Raw genomic sequence first — 26,855 nt, 5'->3', positions numbered from 1 at the left:
CTCCTCTGTGAAAAGCCATTCCATAATTTGGCTCCCCTCTCAATCTTATTCAAAATTGACCTCTGCTAGTTAAATAAAAGTGGTCCTGGGATTTTGGTTTGAAGTGAGTCTTGCATTTTTCAGGGATATTATTTTCACTTGAGTGTATGTTAAAACTAAAAACACATTTGTCGATACATATTCATGTCATTGATAGTAAAAATCTGCAATTTCTAAACTTTAGGAGGAACAGCTGCTGCTTAAACACTAGAGGGCGCTGGGGAGCTATTACGACAACCAGATCCCAACCTGTTATCAAACCCTTCAATGAAAGGAAGTGGAATCTCTCCTTAAATGGTTTCAAACCACTTTATTGTGTACAAACAAACATCACAAATCAAATACGGCATTGAGCAGTGAGAAGGTCTTAAGACATCGGACAAGCATTTCCTCACAAGGCTTTGAAGCGGATATTTAGGAGCAAAAAGGTATAATGTAGTACCTTTAAAAGATATGACAGAAAACAGTGGTTTTCAGCAGCCTCCAGTTCTTCTATTAAGTTATGGAGTTTCACTGAATTCTTCCTCTACATTAATTTCAGTGATACGATTAAGATTAAGATTAAGATGCATTTATTAGTCCCAAACACATGCACAGACATGCAAAGGCACACTCATGCAGGTAGGGAAATTTAATATCTGCTTTTGACCCATCTGGTGCAGGACACACAGAGCAGTGAGCGACCATGTAGGGCGCTCGGGGAGCAGATGTTGGGGGAGTAAGGTGCCTTGCTCAGGGGCACTAGACAGGGTAGGGAGACTCTTGGATTTTTGGACAATATCAATCCAGGTTCGTCTTTTGTTGCCTCTCCGTGGAGTCTAACTATAGACGAATAAGAAATGACACAGTTTTTAGGAAGCTCTTCGAATACAAAACAAGTCTTGAGTAACATTCTTTTCAAAAGCACACACCGAAAATTGCTCATAGAGCCAGAGTTTTCAAACTTAGGATATAACAAGTGATGCAGATCTTCTGATTCATAAAAGATATGTTCTGTTGTTTCAGACACAGAGGGCCCACTTGTTAGGATCCAGATTAGATCTATGACCTGAAGGAAATTTGTCATGAAGAAAATCCAAAGTGGACAACCCTTTAATTTTGGTGAATCACCTTAGGAGAAATATTCTAATATGGAATTTCTATTTGTCTGCACACTGAAACTAAATGTTAGTTTACAATCTAAAGCAGTATAGTGCACTAAAGCTATTCTGTCCTCGACGGAGAAGGAGTTTGCTCAATGCAAAATCTTCTCCTTGCACCAGAAACATAGAGTCAAAGGGGAAACACTTCAGAATCAAATGCACGACGAGGACAAATGGAGGTGCAAGGTGGAATGGTTATAAACAAGGAGGCGTGTTCATCTCCGGTGACCCCTCCTCTTCTGTCAGCCTGCGCTTCCGTGTTTACACACCCACAAAAAAAAAAAACGAAGCAGGACTCCAGCGGCCGTCAGCTGAATGTTTACCGAGCAAGCATAGAGGGCTGGAGCGGAAAGTGACGGCCACACTGGAGCCCTGGTGCATGGTGAGACTCAGGTGATTTCAGCTTCCACGGTCGCAACTCCCAGCGGAATGTTCACTCGCAGGGGCCATGGAGACGTCAAGAAATCTACACAGAAAGTTCTGGACCCAAAGAAGGATGTGCTGACCCGGCTCAAGCACCTACGCTCGCTGTTAGGTGAGAGAAATGTCACCGGGGCTTCTGGTGCTGCTGCTGCTGCTGCACCGCCGAGGCTAAGCTAGGCTAACTGGCTAACGTCAAGGCGACGGTTAGCCGGCTGGCTGTCACTGCGGCGACTGAGCTGAACTGGCACCTAATATACAGTCAGAAAATGGCCCCAAAAATTTGGAATTGCACTTTGAAGTGTTTGCCACTCACGGCCTGTGTTTGTTCATATTTTCTGACTTGCTAAAAACAGACAAGTGCCGCTGTCATCAGGCATGGATGCTAGCCTCTGGGAGCTACCTCTCCTTGTTGCTAACTAGCCAGCCGATGCTAGCTGATGCTGCCTGGTCAGAGCATCCGTCGCCGAGCAGCAGATACTTCCCTCAGCCTTTGTTGTCATTGTTCCTGGGACATCCTCGCTGCTTTAAAAACGTAATAATGTGATCAGCACGTATGCAGCTCAACGCTGGGGCGCACAGACACACTGTGGGTCGCTGGTTGAGCCCTTAAAGGTGAACTGTGGCAGACTGGTTGTCTGGTTCAGTTGCCATCAAGTGTCTCTCATTGATCAAGGAAGTGCAGTGTTTGTGTCACAACACCGAGGCTCAGCTGGTGTTCCAGCCCTGCTTTCATAGTCATAGTCAAACTGAAAATACAGTGTAGACCATGTATTTTAAGGATGATCATCAGAAGGTGTTTAAATTTGATCTGGAGTAGATGTAGAGCACTGTATTACACGTAATTGGACATATTTCCAATCCACTTTAAAGGTTTTATGTGTCTTGATCAGCTATAATTGAATTGTAAAGAGAAGAAAATTGTAATGTGTGTATTTCATTGCTCATGTAAATGTCTAAAAGCAAGTTCCACTATGCAAAACATTGACGTACGAGACACATGACAGGGCGGCTTAATAGTTTAACGGCCATCCTGTTTCGTTTTACTGAACCAAAGTCCACATACTTTTATGAGCAGGCGCACACTAAACAATACTCAGTACTCTCCTCCTTTATTTGAGATGTGCGCATTGACAATTTTTTCAATTTCGTTCCACCAGAATACTCACATTTTGTTAGATGAGCTTCATAACATTGGGTAATGTAGTGTACAGTATATAACATGTATTCTACTCTCAGCACATCACAAATAAAACAGGGTTAGTAGGTGGAGAGGAAGAAGATGGTCAAGAGGGAACAGTGGGGCTTGTAGGAAACATGCTCCTTATACCATTTAGTGTCTGATTTCGTAGAGACGGACATCGAGAGATGCATATTAATATCTAGGCTTATCAGCTTCTATATGTATTCATAGTTACACAATTAAGTTGGATTGTAACTCCAGAATAGCTCAAAACAGGATCTGTTTTAAATAGGACATGAATAGCAGAACATCCCTGGTCAGGCTGTGCAATCAAGATTAGTATTATTGTGGTAATTAGATTCATCATTATAGATATTTACCAAAATATCATAACATATGGTTCAAAGTTACATTTCTATATGTGTACAGCTGTGGCTGCACACAGCATAGCAGCTTCCAGTCTGCTATGCTGTGACATATGGTTCAAAGTTACATTTCTATATGTGTACAGCTGTGGCCGAAGGTTTTGAGAATGACACAAGTATTGGTTTTCACAAAGTGTGTTGCTTCAGTGTTTCTAGATAGTTTAATCAGATGTTACTATGGTATACTGAAGAATAATTACAAGCATTTCATAAATGTCAATGGATTTTATTGACAATTACATTAAGTTTATGCAAAGAGTCAATATTTGCAGTGTTTGACCCTTCCTTTTCAAGACCTCTTCAATTCACCCTGGCATGCTGTCAATTAACTTCTGGGCCACATCCTGACTGATGGCAGCTCTCATTCTTGCATAATCAATGCTTGGACTTTATCAGAATGTGTGGGTCTTTGTTTGTCGACCCTCCTCTTGAGGATAGACCACACTTTCTCAATGGGATTAAGGTCTGGGGATTTTCCTGGCCATGGACCCAAAATTTCGATGTTTTGTTCTCCGAGCCACTTAGTTGTCACTTTTGCCTAATGGCAAGGTGCTCCATCATGCTGGAAAAGGCATTGTTCGGCACCAGACTGTTCTTGGATGGTTGGGAGAAGTTGCTCTTAGAGGATGTTTTGGTACTTTTCTTTATTCATGGTTGTGTTCTCAGGCAAAATTGTTAGTGAGCCCATTCCCTTGGCGGAGAAAGCAATCCCACAGATGAAAGGTCCCAGGATGCTTTACTATTGGCATGACACAGGACTGATGGTAGCGCTCACCTTTTCTTCTCCAGACAAGCTTTTTTCCAGATGCCCTAAACAATTGGCAAGGGGATTCATCAGAGAATATGACTTTACCCTAGTCCTCAGCAGTCAAATCCATGTACCGTTGGCAGAATATCAGTGTGTCCCTGATGTTTTTCCTGGAGAGAAGTGGCTTCTTTGCAGCCCTTCTTGACACCAGGCCATCCTCCAAAAGTCTTCGCCACACTGTGCGTGCAGATGCACTCACACCTGCCTGCTGCAATTCCTGAGCAACCTCTGCACTGGTGGTGCCCCGATCCTGCAGCTGAGTCAACTTTAGGAGACGGTCCTATCGCTTGCTGGAGTTTCTTGGGCGCCCTGAAGCCTTCTTCACAACAATTGAACCGCTCTCCTTGAAGTTCTTGATGATCAGATAAATGGTAGATTTAGGTGCAATTTTACTAGTAGCGATGTCCTGGCCTGTGAAGCCCTTTGTGTGCAAAATAATGATGACTGCACGTGTTTCCTAGCAGGTAACCATGGTTAACAGAGGAAAAATAATGATTTCAAGCTCCACCCTCGTTTTAAAGATTCCAGTCTGCTATTCTGTCTTTATCAGTTGACAGAATGATCTCCAGATGTGTCCCTGTCAACACTCTCCTGTGTTACCAAGAGAATCACTGACATGATGTCAGCTAGTCCTTCTGTGACAGGGCTGAAATGCAGTGGGAATGTTTTTTGGGGGATTAAGTTAACTTTCTTGGCAAAGAGGGACTTTGCAATTAATTGCAATTCATCTGATCTCTCTTCATAACATTCTGGAGTATATACAAATTACCTTTTTACAAAAACTGAGGCAGCAGACTTGGTGAAAATGTATATTTGTGTCATTCTCAAAACTTTTGGCCAAGGCTGTATATATATATATATAAATCCAATAATTTCAGATGTGTGACTGATTCTGGTGCCATTCAACCTTAGTTCATTGAGGCATGAAAACTGTGAAGCACTAGTACATTAAAACCACATGTCCTTACAGGAGGGATAGTGTCACCATAGCAGGGTGTGAATATCACTTTCCTTCTATGTCTGCACTAGCAACCAGTAAGTGGGAATAAGCATCTTTGGGAACAAGGTGCTGTTGAGATGTTAAAGGTTTCAACCATTTGTTTGACTGGTGCATGTGTTGCCCGTAACCTTTTCATAGTGGCATCGTTGCTGTTTTATAGATTTTTTTGCACAGTGGGGCAACTGACAGCCAATCGTGTTTAGAAGCTTATGGCAAGAGCTTGCTGCTGTCACAGCACACCTTCAATGTGAAGACTAGCCCAACCATAGAGGAAATCAACATGGAACTCTGCACGCCCTCTGTTTTTCTTTCCCTCATGTGCCGTTAAAGATAAGGTTGGTTTGGCCAGCAGCTGATGGTAGCCTACGTGTCACTGTCCGCCAGCGGTGCAGATTTTTCAGGAAGGATTTCCTCCTGGTGCTGCTGGTTCCTGTGTGGACAGGACGCATTGATGAAGGACGAGAACAGGACAGTGACGGAAGAATACTGCTGCCCCCACACAGTTTTCAGAGTTTTTATGTTAACAACACTCGGTTGTCAAATTTGTTTTACTAATTTATTTACCACAATCTAATGTGTTCAAGGTGAAGTTGATGTTAAGAAGTTGAACAAGTAAAAGTTACTAGCAGCCTGTTAACTTCCCTGAATTCATTGCCTATTTGGCTTCAAGATGTCTGATTTCAATATTACATAAGTTGTGTGTCATTGTCTCTATGGCATTTTTACCACCGACGCCAGAAATTTGTTAAGCGAGCTTGTTGAAGCCAGTCATAGTATCGGCAGCACATTGTGGCTGAGCGGACAATCTGTGGTCGGGGCTATTTTCAGAGAGGCTCTGTATTGGTTTTCTGCTCACTGAGCTGTGGGATGGAGTGTGAAAGCTGCTGCATGTTAATTCACTGGTCATGCCTGGATTGATGTGGCTGAGGGTTGTTAATTACAGGAGCACGGCAAACCACCTGATCACCCACTGCTTCTCTCAGTGGAGGCACAAACTGCTACTCCTCTTCTCCTCCAGTGTCGTGCCCTGGCCCAACTCACTCTGCATCCGCTGCTGCACAAACAGCTACTCAAATAAGTCCCAAAATAAGCATGAAGTTAGTGGTCAAAAGGCAAACAGTAGGAGATCCATCACTGACTGTTGACATGGACACCAATATTTCAAACCCCATAAAGCTATAAAGCAATTATTGAATTAAGACGTGTAGTATTTTTATCTTAGTGCATATGCTTAATCGCATTATGATGTCCTATGGAAGTTTTCACAGCATTTTTGCAACATCGACATACAAAATGTTATTAGGTAGCATTGTATGTTTAACTATTTCAGGTTGAGGTTTGAAAACTGTTACATTGGTTGATGTAATGATGTGAATCGTAATCATGTTATGCTCTGTGACATGTACGAATGGAATATTATATTAGCTACTCATGTAAACACGATAGTTGGAAAAAAAATCGTATTCTGAATGAAGTCAATAGTTGGAATATTAGTGTCCATGCAAACATAGTCAAATTTTGTCTACATGAGTTTTTCTGGGGTAATAACATCTTGAGTCCCAACTGAGATATTTTTCTTTTCACTTGCACCCTCGGCAGGGAGGTCAGAGTGCCGTCCTGCCAGGTTTGCTGTGGAGCAGTAAGTGCTGCTGGAAATAGTAGTCATTCAGTGGCAAGCTCAAATATGATGTGCCACTATCATGAGGACTTGGGCATGAGCTCAGTGGTTGAAGGATAAGTAACTACATGACCTAATCAACTCAATAGAAAACGCAAAGTAGATGTTTTTCTCTCCTTTTGTTCTCCCCCAAGAAGGTAAACAAGCTAAACTTGAACCTGTTTCTGAACTGTATGGGAGCAACAGACAATGTGTTGTCAGTGATAACAGTCTGGTATGTTTGTTTGTGGGTGGAGGTGTTTGAGTTTGCAGCCAAAGGTAAGGCGGTTTTTAAAGAAGCCCTGCATTCAGAAGAAATGTAATGTTATCGCACCCTACCTATCTCCGTGTTCAGGCTCTAAGTGTTGCCGAGGTCAGGGTCAACTGAAAGCACTGCTGGTATAAAAGGAAATCACAAGGTGAAGCACCAGAGGAAACAATGAGCGCACCTCGGGAAGTGCTCTTAAGAAGGTCCTCCGTGTGGCTGAAGTAAAAGCTGAGATCACTCGACTTCTGATTCTCCTCCTTTGTGGAACCCTCAGATTAGACTTCTGAACAACTTCAGCCTCTTGTCATCTACCATCCTACACCATGTCGACATGATACCAGCACTTAAGGGGTTTTCTCCGAGTGTGGTTCAACTGCAACAGTGAAAAAGTTATAAATGGGGTTTTATCAACTTTCACTAAGCTTTCACACTCTGAAGTTGTCTGAAGTTAAGGCTGTGCACTGATACGGATAACAATTCACCAGCCCCTGCTCCAATAGTCCAGTTTTTGTTGCATAATGTTACAGTCCCAGTCAAGTGACCCCCTTTGGGTGTTGAGCTTCGGAGTGAGATTCCCTTTCCCTCATCACTTAAACCAGAGTCACAAGTCGATTTGAAACGCCAATTAAGCTACTGTGGTTAATGTTTTGTTTTGGGGAAAAAACTAAATACAGGTCCTATAATTATGGTGAGAAATTAGACTAAAAATGCTCACAAATATGTATTATATGAGTTTCTTGTTTGTGTCCTCATTTGCACTTAAAATATAGAGAAATTAACAATTTTTTTACGCTTTTTGCAATCAAGTACATTTCACTGATTAAGCAGTATTTCTTTATTTCTAGCAAGCTGCTAAAGATTCTGTAAAGATGTGATTAACCCCCACGATGTGTTCATGATCTATGAAAGCTTGGCAATATTCTTGCTTTTTCTCTTTTCAGTATTTGTGTTTACTGTCATGTGTCTCTGCAGCTTCCTTAAAACCCAAATTTCAAATATGATATAAATCACATGTTGCTGAATGAAAGGCTCTTTTCATTTCGCTGCTGGCCTGCTGGCCTGCTGGAGAGATAAAGATATGAAAACACCAGGGCCCAGTGTTCTAGGTGATAATATCTCTGGAAATTTTACATAGTCAATGAAAAACCAGTTTGTCTTGTTACATCGTGTACCTGTCCTCCTTTTTATAATTGAAGAACCTAGCCCAACACATGTGGTTTAAGTTGGGAAGCATATGTTAACAAGATATGATCTCAAAGTGGATTTTACATTTTATGTTGCTCAAGCTCTCACTTATCTGCTTTGGATTTCCAGCTTTAACGCCAAAGGAAAAATAAACACTTAACTTTGGCTTATAGTGTTAGCACAGGGCTGCAGTGCAGCACAGTGTGTTAAGACCATATTTTGAGTTGAGACTGGTCCTGGACGATAAACTAATGTAGAAAAGGGAAACAAGTTTTTTTTTTTTATTTAAAGCTTACACTTTTTCAATTGACTTTGAAGTTAATGTAAACTATGATTAACGCACTAGCGCCAGTGTAGAGCCGACAAAAAGTTAAATCAGCTAACTAGCCCTGCAGACTGGAAAAATTGATCCGTTGTGTCTTTACAGCAGATTGGTGCTCCTGACTGTGTCATAGCCTCTGTGTGACATGCTTTGGTTGATAAACATGTTTTTTCTAAACTCATTTCAGTGCTGTGCTCACTGGTGGCTGCATTATTGATGGTTGTTTATGCATAATAGACCTTTCCAACCTGTACAATATGACACACCCAATGACATCATCATGGTCTTCAACTGAAAACCTGCTTTGGTTTGGTTCCAAAGCAGGTTTTGGATTAACGCTCCGAATCAATTTATCCTTGGTCGAAATGCTCTGACGGTTCAAAATAAGGAGGAGGAAAGAGAAAACAAACCACTCTATGGCACCAAGCAGCCAGTTAACATGGCTAGAACCTTTAGCATGCCTGTGCCATGCTGAGTGTAGCCATAAACTGTATAAAATGATATGGATGAGCCGTGGTGTTTCTGATTTTACATCTCTGTGGTGGCAGGTGTGTTTACAGTGTTAGTCACAGGATGGAAAGGGGGTGAGGGGATTTACATTTCCTCCTGGGTGTTATGTTTACATCAGTGCTGATTGGAGCTGGAGCCATGTCACTTCATAAGTGTAGGAAGGGCCAACGGTTTCACAGGGAGCGACTCGCATACATGCACCAACATGAACTTGTGCCCAGACCAGTTCTCTCCACTATTACACAGATAATAGTCGCTGGCTAGTACATCGAGATAACCTATTCATCTGAACCCATTACTGAATATTTATGTTCAATTATTTACTACCAATGAAAGGACCTGTTGCTAAAACATTTTGTTTTCATTTGAAGTGTATTTAAGGCACTAAGGGTGGAGGCTCATGTAAGAAAAAATACTGTTAGACCTTTCTTGAGAAAAAAAAGATCTCATAAGGTCTTTGAGGAAAATAATACAATCTTAAGGCTTTTTTACTACAACCTGCTGAAGTCTAACTTTTCCTTTTAGTTTCAAACACAAGAGTTTCTTGACATGAATTGCCGCATGTTGTACTTTTGCTGGAAGGGGAGAAAATTATTGATATAGGAACATATTGCTTTTAGATTGCATCTATCCTTAATTTGAGCTTCTTTGTCTTTCAAAACAGTTTCAGTCATGTTCCAGGGAAATTAATACGAATATCAATATGTTGATAAAGATAAAAAAGTTATATCTACGTGAAGAAGAAAAATGAAAGTTGCCAGTTTATCAGCTCTTTAGTGCTAAGCTGTAGAGATAAGCCACTCTCTAATGTGTGTGTGCTTGGACTGGGGTTGGGTCAGGCGTCCCAATTTTCTACCATGGATGTTTCACACTGTGCTCTGTTTAGATTCATTGGCCCCAATCTGTTACACAGCCAGACACTGACTGCGAGTCAAGAGGCATTCATGCAGTGTTTGGCACATTGGCATCATAATGAAATTACATGCATCAAAAGTGTTGCAGGAAAAGCCCTTCATAATAATTACATTTCTTGAGATTTATTTTATGGTAGCTTTATTTTGTACTGAGCTCTGAAACATAACACCATATGAAATAAAATTAATAATAACCCACTTAATAATCATAATAAGGATTTGATTACACTGCTGCTGTATTTACAATGAGCTCCCTATTATTTCAGAGGCGTTACAAGGCTGTTGACCTTTTAAAGGTTCAGTTAGCACAGACGGACAAAGCCTTTATAAAATGCAGCTCATCTCAGAGAGAGAAGCATTGCTCCATTGCTTCAGTTAATCATTCTCAGTGAATGTATTTCTCATAAAGGATGATGTATGGCATGGCCCAGCCAATTGTTCATATTTTCTCACGACTAGCAATGGCAGCTCCAAATTGTCTACCCCACTCTCCACAATCACAATATTCTGCAAACTGAAAGCTTTATAAACAACGTAAAGAAGACGAGTCTCTTGTCACTACAGAGAAAAGAGGAAGAGGGAAAGTATTGGCACAGCTCTGTGCACATTCAACAGCAATAGAGGCAGTTGTGTGTTATCAAGCCGCCCAATGAGGCTCGGACAGCCTCCTACCTATTGTTATTGTAACTGTAAATTGCATCATGTGACAGACTCGCTCTCCTCAGCTGGTTGCTACAGATTTATTATTAACCTCCATTCACTGTGGTCAAATATCAACCTCCTCACCCAGCTATGAATTACATAGCAACCGTTTACAGCTGATCTAGTTTTTTTTGTGCACGTCATTTTTCTTTTATCTGTGCGGTGGCCATTGTTTTTTAAAATGTGACAATATACAACATATAGAATACAATATATATAACTTATTAAAAATAACAATTTTGCAGTTCATATCTGAACTTTTAGATGTGATACAACCTTGAAACAGACTAGAGAACTTAAAAATATGCAGCAAAATATAGTAAAAGGGGTGTGGCAAATAAAATAAAAAAAGATTTTCTAATATTAACATCGCCTTTATCATAGAATTGCGATGTTTGATATAAATATATTTTTGGGAACCCCTCATATGTTGCTTTTATTTAAATCTCCTCCAGTTTCTTTGATTTTCTCTCGGTTCCTCTTTTGTTTGTAGACCATTTAGGCAAGGAAGTGCCTTCTCTGCTGCATCCATCAGCTTCCACTTTAGCTAACACCCCCATATCTCTTCTGTGTATCGGCGCCCTCCAGGCATCCCTCTGCTTGGGCTCTTAAAGAGCCCTCTGTGTCAAATCTGAGCAAATTGCCAATGAAACGTATCACTCTTTTCTCTCTGCCCGTCTCCTCCCTGGCATGAATATAGTGCACCTGCAGTGTTAGCCTGCCCAGAGCTTTTGCAAATGAGGGCATGTGTGTGATCAAAGGGCAGATTAGACTGCTTTCTGAGTATAACATTGCATATTAATGACTTCAGATGGTCTAAACGACATACATTGTAAGTTGCCCAGAGGGTCAAACTGTGGTTTGACACAAGCCTTTGAGCATTAAATGTGGGCTCTTATTATCGCATGCATTGTATGAGGATTAAGTTTGAACAGGGAGCAGTGGGCAGAGAAGCCTGACGTTTGGTTTTTGATTGTGTAAATATGCATGCGCTTCAGCTGAGTAGATGACCTTCACCCACTTTCGCTAACAAGCCCAGTGTGCACTCTGCTGTGTGCACTCTCTTAGTGCATGCTGGGAAAACCCGCTTTAACATCACTTCATTTGAATAGCAAGCAACAGAGCGACCAGTTGGGTGGCATCCTTCTTTCAATAGTTAACTTACTGAAGTTGTTACATATCAAAGGATAATGCTTTGAGGCTTTCAGCATTTCCATGAGACCCTCAGTGACGTGATGAAATCACTTAATATTGCCCTTGTTTGTGTTTGCCCATATGCTCAGATATGAAAAAATGTATGTCACAGAATGAACAATGCAAAACGAACACAAACGTTTCTATTAATTTCAATTTTTTTATATCTACAATTATTTTACAATGATAACAACAAAAAGCTGAGACTGAAGACAAGCTTATAGCGCCTACCCATATCACACATAAAACTCTACCTCATGATGTGACTGCTAACACACTAGTAAGCATTACTAGTGCATAAAGCCAAACCCAATTCTACAATAATTAATTTAATATTTATCAAATTATCATTTATCAAGTCTTTGGTATTTTTCTATAGCTCTTTTTGAAAACAACCTATTAAAACTGTAAATTGTATTATATGCTTTTCAATTCAGCTTCATAGTTTCACACCTTTTATTTAAATACATTTAGTATAAACAAATGTATTTATATTTATCCAGACAGACGTTGGAAAACAATAACATTTTGCTTGGGATAATTTTTTGTGATGGTTTTTGCTGGAATGACAGTGAGCTGATAATATCTGTTTTCACAGAACCGAATTTGAGAAGATGCTTTTGTTTTTCTGCCTTCCAATATATTACATTATCCTTCAGCCCTGACCTCATGTTATTATTTTCCGGTCGGTCCTCTGACACGGGGGTGGAACATCTGTTCTTCCCAGACAGTTCAGCACAGGAAACGTTTCACAACGGGGGAACGTCGTTGTCCAACCCAAACCTGCCTCTATTTGGCTGCGTTTATTAATTCCACTTTAGAAGATTGCAGGTCTGCGCATCATTAAGTCATCACTGTCAGCAGTATGCAGACTGTGGTTTATTCAGTTCATTCGTCAATTAACGACAACACTGACTTAATGATCCCTTGGCAGAACAGTTGAGAAGAGTTAAGGAGGCTGAATTTAGCTTAATTCAGTACGAGGTAGAATTACTTGGAAGGTATTTGGAGCATTCTCTTCTGGTTTGTTACCTTACGTAAACTTGGCTGGGTTCTCTCTTTTCCCTTTTCATTAACTCGTTAACATTCATCAACAAGAAAAGTGTTGAAAAAACAAACAAAAATCTCCTGGTGAAAAAGTGCTGATCACCGCAGCAGAGTTAATATGTCACTTCCTGCCTCTGTCCGCTGCACCCGGCTGCTCAACGTTTGCCTGTATAACACAGACTTGATTTGATGCTGTTGTGAATGCATCTCAGCCGAAAACCTCCCGCTGTGTTGTGCATGAGTGAAAGTCTAACTCGGGGTAAACTCCGTAGTCAATTCTCCGAATTTTACCTCCAGGTCATGTCTGAAAAACGGCTACGGTTTTCTCCCCTTGATAACAGCTGTGTGTGCGACCCCGCTTCTCTGTAGCTGCTCTTCTTTCACCAGCGTTTTCCTGTGTTTGACTTGGGAGTCCTGCAGACGGAGGGATGTCAATTGAAGGACACAGTTATCTTGTCGGCCTCAGAGGATACAGTGTCATCCCCTGCAATCCTAGGGCTCGGAAAACAGGTTCTGCCTCTTTCTGTCCACATACTGTTACCTGAGACTACAGTGAAGCCATTGAGTGAAGGGTCTCACTGGATATCAGCGCTCACAATGCTTACAGCCATTGTCCAACTTCATCCTTCCATTCAAACGTTTCCTTTTTTAAACAAAAACAGAAGACCTTAACCAGACCGCTTGAAAAAGGAGAACTCCTAAGCATCATTGCTGTTGTGGATTGAGCTATATGAAGGGTAGGCAGTAACTCTGCAGACAATTTGAGTAAAAAGAGCTAGGCTGGCTGTCTGAATTTGACTACTGGCAGGCAGATCAGTGTCTTGTCAGCCTTTTCCAAGAGGGTTAGTGTCCACCTGAGATTCCTGCTCAGTGTCAGAATCCCTGTGATCCTTCTTTTGAAATGTTTTCTTCCCCCCCCTTGAGGCCCCTCCCACCATCCGTCATGCTCTGGCGGCTTGTTAGAGGCATCTGAGCAGATGGAGAGCAGGGAGTCTGTAGCCTGCAGAGCTGTGATCTGTGATGAATCGGTGACATGACATGTGAAACACCTCAACAATATTCAAATTAGAATCATTATTATAAAAATCCTCCCCATCTTTTTTCTGTCATTCTTATATACCCAGGTGTAGTATTTGCAGATCAGACTTTTTTGATATCAGGATGTTCTCTTAATTGATGTTTGATAAGACGTGTTTGAATCTTGAATCTTGCTTGATGTTAGGCAACAATATTTTTCTTTGAAACCGATCTTAAACTGATCTTGAGTCATGTTCTTGTAGAACACAGGCCAGTTGTCGGAATAAATTAGGTGAATATGAAAATTTTAAGCAAATTAGTTGGTTGTGGCTTTAACCTGTCCTACCTGAACAGCCCAACTCAAAATGCTTTGATAAACATGCTCATACCTTTTCAACACACACACTCTGCTGTGCTATGCTCTTCTTAGCTCCCTGGTTTACCTGAGTTTTTATTTGAAATCCTCCCAACAGAATAAACAGTGGTAAAAACTGAAACATGTCGTTGTCACATTTCTGCTCTTTAACAGCAGCACAACTTAAAAGCATTTTTCTTCTGCCAAAGAACAGTGACAATACATTTTCTAAAAACAAACCAAAATAAAATCTATTTGTACCCTTAAAGTGACATTCAGATCATTTGCAGCCACATTTCACAATAAAGTGATGTTTTTGAGACGTGTTTGTCTGGTGTAAGAGTCCATTCTCCACACTTGACTGCATATATCCTCTTGTTGAAGGCCCATGGGATTTTAAGACAGGAGTGTTGTTTTTGTACGGCAGAGCGGTTCATCATCCAGCTACCTATAGTGACAACCAGCTTTCTGGATTAGCTGATGCTGCCAGCCCAGAGATAAACTCAAACTTACCAGCGTCTTTATTGTTTCTGTAGAGATAAATGGACGCTGCAGATAAAACAGTAGCCACAACAGAAGTATTACTGCCACAGCTTCTAGTGTTGCAGTCCGTACCAGAACAGTCACTGGCAGGTAACTATCACTGGCTGTGAGACGGGGTCATTGCTTGGCCAATCATTACATGTGCTATTAAAGTGTTCCTCTAAGTCCATGGTGTTTGGGAGGGTGAGCACTCATGTGTGTCAGTGTTTGTGCCTGAAGGTGAATTGTGAATTTAGCAGATGTGCTTAACTTCAGGCCAGGAGCAAAGGAGCATTTACTGAAATGTTGCTTTCTTTGAGAAATGGTGTTGGAGCATTGGATGTGTTCGCGTTATACACCTTTAAAAGTGATCACCATTTGTTTGTATTACTTGCCAGATAGTAGCAACTAGTGTTAGTAGCCACAATAAATTGTAGGTGAAAATGGTCATTCTTTGGTTGTGCTGCAAATTAAACTGAAAGAAAACCAACTACTTTATCTGAAGTTACACTCTGTAGATGAGCTGGACTGCTTCGGGGCATCCTCGAGTTTGCCATGTGGTAGAGGGGGAAATGGCAACAGAAGGTGAACTTTAATTGCCGTTATTGGGGCAGGGCTCCTCCTGGCCTATATTTGATGATTCAGTCCAGGCCTTTTTATTACCACTATTCTTTAAGTATGTCAAACGAGCGGGATTCGTTACATGAGTTTAGGTTTTTGTCTCTGCCAGTGTGTTGCACGTCATCGGACCTCGGCTTGGCCTCTATCCAGGCCAGACTTTTTCATAATAATAAAAAAATCATGCTAAATAATCCCCAAACTCACTAAGCTGTGATGAGAATATAACATCCTAAATAGCAACTAAATACCTATTTTAGGAAAATGAATTATCCTTCAGTATGTCACGCCAGCACTTATTTACTGAGTGCACTTTCAGAAATGCTTGACTCTCGATAAAACAGCAGAAAACCCTGGGAATGAAACATTATCCAACATACTGTGGAGCAGCGTGTTGGTCAGCAGCAGTGAGACAGATACCCTCAAAACACGAGTGGTCGGCCAGTGGCTCAACACGTGTGTCCTTGTATGTGAAGTCTTAGATCAGGCTGTATTGCATCATCAGCAGAAGAGGGATGTTTTGGAAATAAGAATTGTGAAATGATCCTATTGGGTGGTGAAGTTGATTTTCAACATCTCCATAAAACCTGTTATCATCCCTCTCGTGATTACAGGTGGTTGAAATAATGCGGGACCAGGAAGTGAAGCAATTTGCCTCGATGTAAAACAGATGTAGTCTGTGAAATGGGGAAGAAGTAAAAGTATGCAAGAGTGATTTTACCACTGACAGTTTTTAATTAAAGAGACAGCAAAGGGTCGGGGCTATTATCTCTCAGTTTAAGAAAGACACTCATAACGTAACTCGAAACAATAAACAACCCAAAAATAAATGAGTCAAAGACTTTCATAGGTGCTAGTGATACTGACAATCAAATATTGGCCTTTATCAATTAACAGTGACTGTGTTTTCAGCTGTTGGGGTCAGCAATTTATTTAAAAGATATTCTGAAGAGGTCATTGATGCCGTTGATGTTCTGACCAAACCAGAATATTTATTGTTTCCTTAAATGAGTTTGTGGAATCATATTGTATTATTAACTGCAATGCAGCCATTTTTGTGTTTTAGAGGCGCTATCGAGTCTAATGTTAATCGTAATGAGTCTGCAGAGCTATCGACGAGGTGGTCGATCTCAATAGAGCTCGGGTTTTTAAAGAATTTGTTGTTTATGTCTACGGATAATACGGGTTTAAATGTAATTGGAATTATTTCCTTAAATTCCTTAAATTTAGCTATAACACTATCAGGTAGACATCTAGAAAATGAGTTTTTTATAAGTGGCATATATTCAGTTATTGACAAATTGAAGGTTATTAAATTATGGTCTGATAGAACTGGATTGCACGGAAGTACTGTAAAATGTTCAATTCTGACATCGTACAATAATACAAGGTCAAGTGTGTGGTTACAACAATGAGTAGGTTGGTGTACACACTGACTGAAACCAATTGAGTCTAGTATTGAAATAAATGCTATGCTAAGGCTATCTTTATTATTGTCAACATGAATTTAAAAGTCACCAACAATAATAATTTTATTGGTCTTTAGGACTAGGTTTGATAAAAACTCAGAGAATTCCGTTAAAAATTCGGTATAAGCCCACGGAGCACGGTAAACTACAGCAAATATGATTGGCTGTTGGTGTTTCCTGGATTGGCATGGAAGACTAAGAACAAGACATTCAAATGAGTTATAGCAGAGTTTAGGTTTAGGATTAATTGATGGACTGGAGATAAAAATAGCAGCAACTCCACCTCCTCGCCCAATTTCTCTGGGAACCTGTGAATTTATATGACTGGGGGGAGTAGATTCATTTAGACTGACATATTCATCAGGATGAGGGACAATAAGTCTATGTTGTAATCGGAGACTAGTTCATTAACTAAATTAGCCTAAGTTGACAGTGATCTAATGTTTAAAAGACCACATTTAAAAGTCTTAGTTTCCTGTTTTGTTTCAGAGGTTGTTTTAATTTGTATTAGATTTTTGTGTGGAGTTCTCGCTCTGTTATTGTTTAATTTCAATAATTTAATTGGATGGTGGACAGACACAATCTCTATGGGGTTGTGTGACTGATCCAGAGGGAGCGCAGAGAAGTGTTTAGCACTGCAGCTCTGCTTCCTGGTCCCAACTATGGGTTGTAATCTAATAGAGTAATATTCCTAGATAAGAGAGCTGCGCCATCCCAAGTGGGATGAAAGCCATCTCTCCTAACAAATGCAGGTTTCTTTTTTCAGCATGTCACTGACAGCATTTCCCTTTTCTCCCATAGATATCATCGACAAGAGTGAACTGAAGGCATTCTTCGAGAGCAACTGTTCTCAGATTTATTTTATCTTCTATGAAAGTTTCATTACACTGGAAAGCAACTTAAAACAAAAAGGTGAGTTCAAACCTTTTTTCGGCTGGATGCTGAATGTCTCTATGTTCGTGAGCAAGTCGGTGATCAGTCTGTCGAGTACCGCCTGAAAGACTGAAGTTACACCATTGCTGCCCAAGTTTCTCTTTTGGCCATTGCTCTTTCTAAATGAGTTGGCATTTCTTTAATCGAACCCCTTTACCTACATTTTCGAGTAAAATATATGTAGCGACCTTTTTGACAAACCTTAGGTACTGTACCATTAATAGAAAACAGCCCTGCCCTGCCAGTGAGAGACACACCTCTCTGCACTGCCTACCCTGTTCAGTGAGTGTAATAGCGGCAGACGTCGCTGTGCACTGTGTGAGAAACCCTGAACCTTTCAAGAGTTTACCCTGAGGAGCTGCATTTGTGAACACAAATGTCAGAATCAGTTGAAACAAATTTTAGACAGACTTAAACCTGCAAGCTCCCGAGAGCAAAGTCTGCGTAAAATCCAATTGAGCTGATGTAAAAACAAATAAAGGGCTGAGACCAGCTGACACTAGACTAGACTAGACTTAATTTAGCACATTGACCATACACAGTTAGTCATACAGGAGTGTTTGACTTGGTCTGTTTGGTTTCAACTGTTTGGTTGACCACCACCCTCAATAGTGGTTCAATAATTAACCCTCTCGGTGGTGTGTCTTACAGCGGGGGTGTATTTCCCTCTGCCCCTTAGCTATAGAGAAATGAGCCCAAGCCCATAGAAAAACAAATGTCCAGCATAACCAGTATAACCCTGACATGTGTAGGGGCTGCATTTCCACTGGGAGTATGCTTTCGTGGTAACAGCAGCTCCTTCGAATGAATGTTCACAAAGTGAACCCGTGTTATTGTTACATTATTGATGAAGCTAATGCAGTACAGCTCCAGGCTATGTATTTAAAGAGCTGTGTTATTTCCTTGTGTTTCAGGGAACAAATCTCAAAGGGAGGAGCTGGACTCTATCCTCTTTATTTTTGAAGTAAGTAATTTTCTAATGTTTTTTTCCGTATCCATCTGTGATTTCCGCTCAACCTGTTTACTGCTGAACTCGGGGGTGGGAACGCAGTTTCCATGGTGCCATTCTGTATAACCTAGTTACTTCCTGAATTTGCCTCAAGTGGCCTGGAAATTAATTGGAGATTGTGCAGATGAAAAAAAAATTAATTTATTCCTGTTCTGTTTTTAAAACCTTGTGTCTGCATGTTGTAGGGTATCCCTGGCTCTGTAGCCCCTCCCTCTGTTTTTCTGAACACTCATTTGTTGCACATGCGGGTTAAAGTCCCTTACCCTGTTTTCCCACCTGACAGCAGAGGCGGCTCCAGTTTCCAATACAAACAGTCAGCTCTCCAGTTACATTTGCACAGGGCAGGGCTGTGTGGATGGCAGCAAATCAAAACAAGAAAAAAATATCTGGGACAGTCTGTTTGTCCCTCTTTGTGCAGTATGTGTTGTCCTAGTTTTTCTGATCACCTGGGACCAGTGTGTGGGTGTGTTCCTTGCACCATGTCCAGCAAAGAGTAAGTTCTTCTCATGAAAATGAAGACATCACAGCAGATGATAAAAATGGGATTCAGGCCCACTTCACTGCTTCACTGCTTTCAGACAAGTACTCTGGACATTTTCCGAAAATGTCCAGAGGAGCTGTATATGAGAACGGGAATGTCTGAGTCTGTTGCTGTGGACATTTGCCGTAGATTTTCCTGCCAGCTCCCCAGAGAAAAATGAGTGAGCTGATAAGTATCTCAGGATTAAAAAGACATGAAGAACACAGACGAAGATGCCAACTTGGAAAGACAACCAGATTCAAGAGGTTTTGTCGATGTAAACAATAACATGTGATTCCCACAGTTTAATTTATATGTAACCTCCTGCTGCTCTACACAGGTGCCACCCCTCACCTGCATGTTCTGGACACTTTATTATCAAATATATTATATTAGTATTATATATTATTCATATGTGAAAGGCAAAGTATGGAAAATGTCCAAACCTTATTTTCAGGACATTTTTGCTATGGATTCCTAATTTGTTTGTCAGGAATATGTAACACATGGCATCTGTTATCTTTTTGTCCTGTAGTTATTGTTCCCGTCTGCTTGATGCATTATGTCAAGAAGCACAATTCAAGTGTGCATTATATCCTATCTGTTTATTTGCTGATAGTTGGTGACAGGTTGGCATCCTTTTTTAGAGTTCTGACTTTATAATGACGTCTTTTTTCTGGCTTTCTCGGGCCTGCCGGTTGAAAGCTTAATTACTAGCTAAATTAATTCACCAAGAATGGTCCTTCCCATCCCTTAACAAAGAAAACTGACTAACGAGATCGCGCTCCGGTTTTCTCCACTCCTCACGTAGATAGCCTCCCTGCCAGTTCACATCCAGTCATCTGACCTGTAAATAAGGCCTGGATTCATTCCTGCTGCATATTTATGGAGTCATCTTTTCAGAAAGAACTAATATTGAAAGCAGCTTAACCCTCGTTTGTCCCCTTTTAGCCCCTGCCTGTGACAACGTGTGCTTTTACCCATGCACTGAGAAGATAAGCTCACGTTGAGTGGTGTGTACAGGACAGATACAGGGTCGCTTTTATCCCGAGAACTGAACTGACTTTGTGTGCGTATGTGACTTTTATGCCACATTAGATCAGCAATCAGATCATACCCTATGCGGTCACGAATATGGTTATCAATGGATGAGTTTGTGCTCACAAACATGCATTACTAACATGTGTAATGTTATCTTAGTGTACGGCAAAACAGGGACCTGACAAATGCCTCAAAGATGAACAAATTGGATTATTTTCATACAAGGGAATTCGTAATCATTTCCTTTTTCTGAAGCAGCGATACAGTCATTTTACAAGCTGAACTGAAGCTAAATGCTTTTTTAGAAATATGTGTCATTCACAGAAGACAGCGGACTAGAACATTAGCCTCTGCAGCCTTTGTCCAACAAGCCTCTGAGTGGTGTTGTGAAAGTAGCTACTGGCTAACAGCTGCTGCGGGGACAAAAGCCGTTTTGAAACTCTGTGCTTTGCGATACACTATGTATGAAAGGTTAAGACGAACAACAAAGATCAACATCGCTGCCCCCTCTCAGTCACAAAGCCACAGTTATGTTCTCATCTCTCCGGGCAGATGGGAGTTTGCACCCCCTCCCCTCAATATCCATCCATCCACCTGAGTCCCTCCTTGAATTCAAATCTGGCTGACATACAGTACAAGTCTCCAGTGTATGCGTGTGTGTTTGCTCCGAGCGGGCTATGTGCGGATTACTTCACTGTCATGATGAGGTATGTGACCCCCTTTTCCGTGGGTTGCTGTGTGGGGGAGTACGGTCCCCACGCTGAGCCTGTTTCAGAAATGGATATCTAGAAGGGGGTAAGCTTTTGTCCCTCCCCCTAAACTCAGCCGGAACACCCAACCCCCACCGCCACCACCACCAGCCATCGCCATTGCCTTCTAGGATTTCTTTGTGTCTGCTGCCTCAGAGGCATCCATGACAGTTTGTGATGCTGCACCAGGATTGACAGAGCAGAGACCTGATCTCTGTGAGAATGCAGCAACCCTCGTACAAACATATATATGCAACAGATTTATTCACTGCCTTTACATCTGAAGTATTAATCAGTTCCTTTTCTCCAAAGGTCTGTTCTTTACTATGGAGTTCTCGCACTATTATCCAAATGCAACAATTCTGCATTGCCAATTCTTTACCCTGTTAAACATGACTCACCTAAATAATCACTGGCCTTTAAAATGCCTAACATGGGATTCGATTGTATTCGAGGTGAAACAAGTGATTTTAGCTAAATAGATTTGTGTATAGAAGTGTGGTATAGTCAATTTCCTGGCAACAAATATCTCATGAGGACAAAGGAACAAAAAGGCCTGTGAAAAGTGTGAGAACATTGTGACTTGTATCTCACCAGTGGATTCATGTTGAACGAGGCCAATCAAGGGTTTTTTCCCCATCTATCTGCTAGTTCAATAAATCTGTCTGTCTGTATGTGACTAGCATATCTCAAGAGCCGTTCCTCTTGTACGCTTCTCACTTTGCGTGCTTATTGTTTTTGGACCCGAGGAAGAACACTGTCGATTGGCGCATTCAGACATGTTGTTCAATGTCGATAAGCTTTGAAAAATCAGTCGTCCAACGCTGTGTAGTGGCGTCAGTAGCGGCAATGCCAACTGATTCTCCAGTTCGTGGTTCTGCGTACTGAGTCAAGCTTCACCGAACTTTGACTAAACAGGTGAACAGCTCTTTGTTCAGCAGCAGCGGAGGCTTCAGGATTCTTTGGGCGGAGTCCTGCAGACGGTCTTTACTTGCTGCAACTCAAATAACACAACGAAAGTTGGAAACAGCATTAGCAAAGGCCAAACCGACAGACTAATCCAAATCAATACTTGGACAGTGTTCAAGTTAACGTTCTTGACAGTTGGGTTCTGTGTCTCCCTTGGGCAGATGATTCTATATCCTATAAGAGTTGGATTGTGTTCTTTCTGACCACCGTTATATCACCTCTTTCTGCTGTAAACCTACACAAGAGTAAATATGAGGGCATAGTAAGAAAGGTACTGAAAATCTGCTGTAGACTAACACAGATTTCACAGTAAGTTTCTGTGTTTCTTTGAGAGAAACAAAATCAAATAATGTTCTGTCTTAATGGAGACTGGTTATTAGTCACAAGACCAGATTGAGCTTCTTGGTAAAGATCCTCGGGGGACTCCAGTGCGTTTGCTCCCATGACTGTAGACGGCAGGTCATGGTGAGTCTGATCTGAGGTTGTGGGACAGGTTAAGGGACAGCTCTGGGGCCAACACAATTCAAAGGGAAGTGTGTGTTTATCCACTTTCACTCCAGGATATGACCTTAGCATGACTCGTCTGTCATCCGGACCTGAGTCAGCATTCTGAGTTTCCCTTGCCATCCTGTTTGTATCCCCCCTCCTATTTTTTATTTGAGACTTGACCTGTTCAGTTTACTTTATGTGGGTAAATCTGCCTATTAAATCATCTTACCTCATTTTTGATAGATAGCTGTGGGATTAACCTAGTTAAGAGGGGATGGGAGTTTGGTCGTCTTTTAGAACGCAACAGAAAATTTGAGATTTGAGACTGGTTTATGTTTTATTTACCCAAGGTAGTCACTTGAGATTAATATTTCAGGAGATCTATAACATATATATATCAAAACTGAACCAACAAATGGGGAAAAGGGAAGAAAAGAAGATGCATTTTACTAAACTATATATATAACCATCATATGTGTCAGTTTAAGTGAGAAACCACAAAAAGGAAAACTGTAGTAAGGAGGGAGGAGGTATTTTGATTTCCACCTGGCAGTTCATTCAAAGGATTGATTGTGCCTAATGTTCATTTACATCCTGCTCACGATGCACCGCTGACTCTCTCTCTCTCTCTCTGTCTCTGTGTGTGTGTGTGTGTGTGTGTGTGTGTGTGTGTGTGTGTGTGTGTGTGTGTGTGTGTGTGTGTGTGTGTGTGTGTGTGTGTGTGTGTGTGTGTGTGTGTGTGTGTGTGTGTGTGTGTGTGTGTGTGTGTGTGTGTGTGTGTGTGTGTGTGTGTGTGTGTGTGTGTGTAATTAGTAACAGCATCATTGTGTATTATGGACAGTCCTGATTTTCTGCTGTCTATCGTAATGTATTCTTATTCCTCTTGATGCACATCAACTGAAGCTATGTTGTCTAACACGTGTCTGAGAATTTAACCCAGAGTCATTTAGCTAAATCCCAGTAATGAATGACAGCTCACCAGTTGGATACCAAGTACAGCTTGGTTTCACATGGATATGATCTTGATGTCTCAGGCCTTTTTATAACCTTGTCTTTGACCTCTGAACCTGAACTGCTGGAGTCAGCCACAAGTTTACAAAATACTATTTTTGTCACATGCAAAGACAAAGATTCATAAGCGGTGCATGTCAAGATGCATATTTTTTTATAGATGTAGTGCTTTGTTGACATGATTGATTTGTCTGAAACTGTGCAGAAAGTGCTGAAAAACATCCCTGGATGGTCTGAGCCTGCTGAAGGAACCTGAGCCTCCAGGCTGATCTTACAAGAGGATTTTGATTGCATTCTGCTGCTGCCACCTACTGGCTGCATAGGAGAATGATAACATGAGAAATAATAAAAACATATCTTATTCATTGTGTTCATAGTTGAGGGTATTTTTGTTAATATTTCAAAAATAAAAGTCAAAAACGCTTTAGATGTTATTATATTTTGTAGTTGCTTAACATGACATATGCTTCACCTGTTGGCATTTCATTACATTACATGTCATTTAGCTGACGCTTTTGTCCAAAGCGTTTTACAATTAGTACACTCAACATTTATGAGGGGCCATTAAGGGGTTCAGTATCTTGCCAAGGATACTTCGGCATGCAGATGGGGAAGAGTGGGGTTTGAACCGGCAACCTTCCTGTAGGAGTACGACCCCTTTACCCCCAAGGCCACACCGCCCCCTATCTGCCCAGACCTTCACCAGAAAATAATGAGGGCAAGCCAAGACATTTGGTTTGCATGTAAATAAGCAGTCTGGTTTGGTCTACACTGTGTGGATTTTCCTTAAAGAGCATTGTAGACAAACCAGGTGTCCGTTCGTCTGACATCTTTTCTCACATTGTGCAGGAGTGACTGTAGCATCAAGGACTCATTTTATTTTTAGACTTAAAAATACTAAATAATAAACAATATCCTACTTGACATTCTTCATTATTTACTGTGTTTTTTATTTATATCATTATGTTTACTTCCGCCAAGAAGTAGATCCTGGATTTTTAGATTGCATTTTTCAAAAAAATTTCACAGATTTCCCAGAGAATAATCTACAGATCTCGATGAAAAAACCTGCCATGTTTATGGAACAGATATCTGGGTATGTCATTTTGTGCTGCTTAATTATATATAGGGAACTGTTGGGCCTTGGCCGCAGGGATGCACTCTATAAGCTCCATTCTTAGGGATTTAGACCGTTGTTGTTTTCTGATTACACATGTACATTGTGTTAGCAGCATACTGCTTTCTGTCTCCTTTGTCTTTGTCTCTTAGGAGATTTTTCATAGTGCATAGATTGTACACTCAACTCGTAAAAAAGCTAAACAATATGTTAATGACTTCATTTCATCTGAGAGTCCTCAATGTCTGTTGCTGCCTTCTAAAAGCCCTTGTAGACCACCTCTGGGAGAAGTTTATTCGGTGTCATGTTCGGGCCCTGCTGCTGGAAACCTAAGTGCGGATCATGTAAATGTGTTAAGGCTGCTGTCCTACCACGGTAATGCCCCCATCTTTATGCTGGAGTATGGCTGCAGATTAGAGTAACTCCACCAACCTCTAGTCCAGCAGACTCCGCATTCGCCTCATATCAGCCAGTAAATTCCACATTGTTGCGGCCGCCATTCCAGCTCCACAGGGAGTCTTTCTGAGCTACCTTCTCCATCTCATTCCCACTCTCCCTTGCTGATGTCCTGTGAGGAGAGAGAAAGATGGTGTTATTGTGTCTGCACACACACACACACTGGCAAAGGCTTAAGCTGCCTACCCTGCTGTGTTACCGCCGAGCATAATGTGTCTGCTGCGGCAAAGAGACAGAGTGGATGAGGCCGGTGCAGAGCCTGAATAGACATGGAGTAATCCCATGTGGGATCAATAACAAGGTGCAGCCACACGCTTGTACATGAATATCATCACGCCTGTGGATCAGAGAGAAGTTGAGCAGCACAGATAATCATCCAGCACCCCCTTAAAGCCATATATGTCTTTCACTATCTCCAGTGTCAATGGTAATGACGGGGATTTAGTCTCAGAGGACAAGAAGGGAAAGTTAAAGATGGAGGATGACATGGAAAGAGGGAGGTTGTCGACAAGCTGAAACACTCAAAGCATGAGATGACTTCCGGACCATGCACCACAAGTCCCAGTATCATGTGGCAAAGCATTGGACGATAGAATGTCATCATCATATTCCAACCTTCTTTGTGATATTTAATGCATGACTGATTTATTCGCTGATGAGCCTTTTGACGTTTATGTTTGGCAATGTGGCCTGATATAAAAACTTTTATTTTGCAGAAAAGATCTGCAGTTATGTTTATGTTACGTTTAAAATTCTATATTAATTTGGTTGTATTTGGCTTCTTTATTTATAATGATTTATAACAAGGTTTATGGTTACACTATTAAATACAATTGAATGCGTTTGATAGCAACAGTCTAGGAGGCATTTCCATTTTTTTTACGATACATATATATATATATATATATATATATATATATATATATATATATATATATATATTTATATGCCTAATTGGTATTGAAAATGTTTTACTTCCTAATATTAGAATTGGCTTCACCCTCCAAAAATCTATATCTGTTAGACTTTAATATAGTTTTGGTAACATGACATTTTACACCAGAATACGATAAGTTGTTCTATTACAATAGAAACATGCAAAGACATTATACTGGAACAAATAAATAGTATTTTTAGTGTATTATTAAAATATTTAATAAAAATGTTAACATACCCAATGTGATTTCCGTCACTCATTTACCTTAATTTAATTTCACTTATCAAACAATTCTCACAAGCCTGATTGCTATATGAACAAGAAAGAAATCTTTGACATTAAAAAAAGCTTTCACTAAATTATTCCTCTATAGTCTCTAGTGCGTTCCCAAATTTTAAATCCTCCTTTATAGTTTTCAAGTTAGTTCTCTCTAACTTCATACTGCATAGCACTTTGCATCTATGGTGGGAGAAAACATATTTGTACTTTGGTCATGCACATTGTTTTTGAAAATTCTCTGTAGCCATCTTCCCTGAGTTTTTCAATTTTATTTAAAATTTGTACTTTTTTATCATTCCGACCAGAGATGGGTGTGTGGTCGTGAGAGCTTCACATGTCACACGGCAAAAGGACAGACTCGACCTCTACATTGTAATCATGAAGTCTTATTGGTTCAGTGATAAGGGTTTGATGAGGAGTGAGCCACTGGCGTATCAATTGCTCACAGCGCACTGACTATTAACCTACCACTCATGCACGCACACACACATCTGCCCTCCCCCCGGCCTCTTTTCATTTCTCCAGAGGGACCCAGTTAACCTGTGGCT

At 40.8% G+C, this 26,855-nt stretch overlaps 1 protein-coding gene across 5 annotated transcripts in view; it reads left to right on the top strand.

The window, feature by feature from the left end:
- Positions 1-1,479: 1,479 nt before the first annotated feature.
- Positions 1,480-26,855, top strand: part of ralgapa2 (Ral GTPase activating protein catalytic subunit alpha 2) — a 93,735-nt gene continuing 68,359 nt past the window's right edge. For 4 of the 5 annotated variants that reach the window (XM_062397988.1, XM_062397984.1, XM_062397987.1 and 1 more), the window contains exons 1-3: positions 1,481-1,716; positions 17,599-17,709; positions 18,645-18,694. In XM_062397988.1, coding sequence (XP_062253972.1) covers positions 1,611-1,716; positions 17,599-17,709; positions 18,645-18,694 — 267 coding nt within the window. In that variant the 5' untranslated portion in view covers positions 1,481-1,610. Of the gene's footprint in view, positions 1,717-17,598; positions 17,710-18,644; positions 18,695-26,855 lie in introns of all 5 variants that reach the window. The other variant, XM_062397989.1, reaches the window with a different exon arrangement.

This window comes from Platichthys flesus, chromosome 10 (genome assembly GCF_949316205.1).
Source record: "Platichthys flesus chromosome 10, fPlaFle2.1, whole genome shotgun sequence".
In the NCBI taxonomy this organism is placed as follows: Eukaryota; Metazoa; Chordata; class Actinopteri; order Pleuronectiformes; family Pleuronectidae; genus Platichthys; species Platichthys flesus.
The sequence above is the reverse complement of the archived record's forward strand: the minus strand, read 5'-3'. Positions and strand labels throughout refer to the sequence as shown.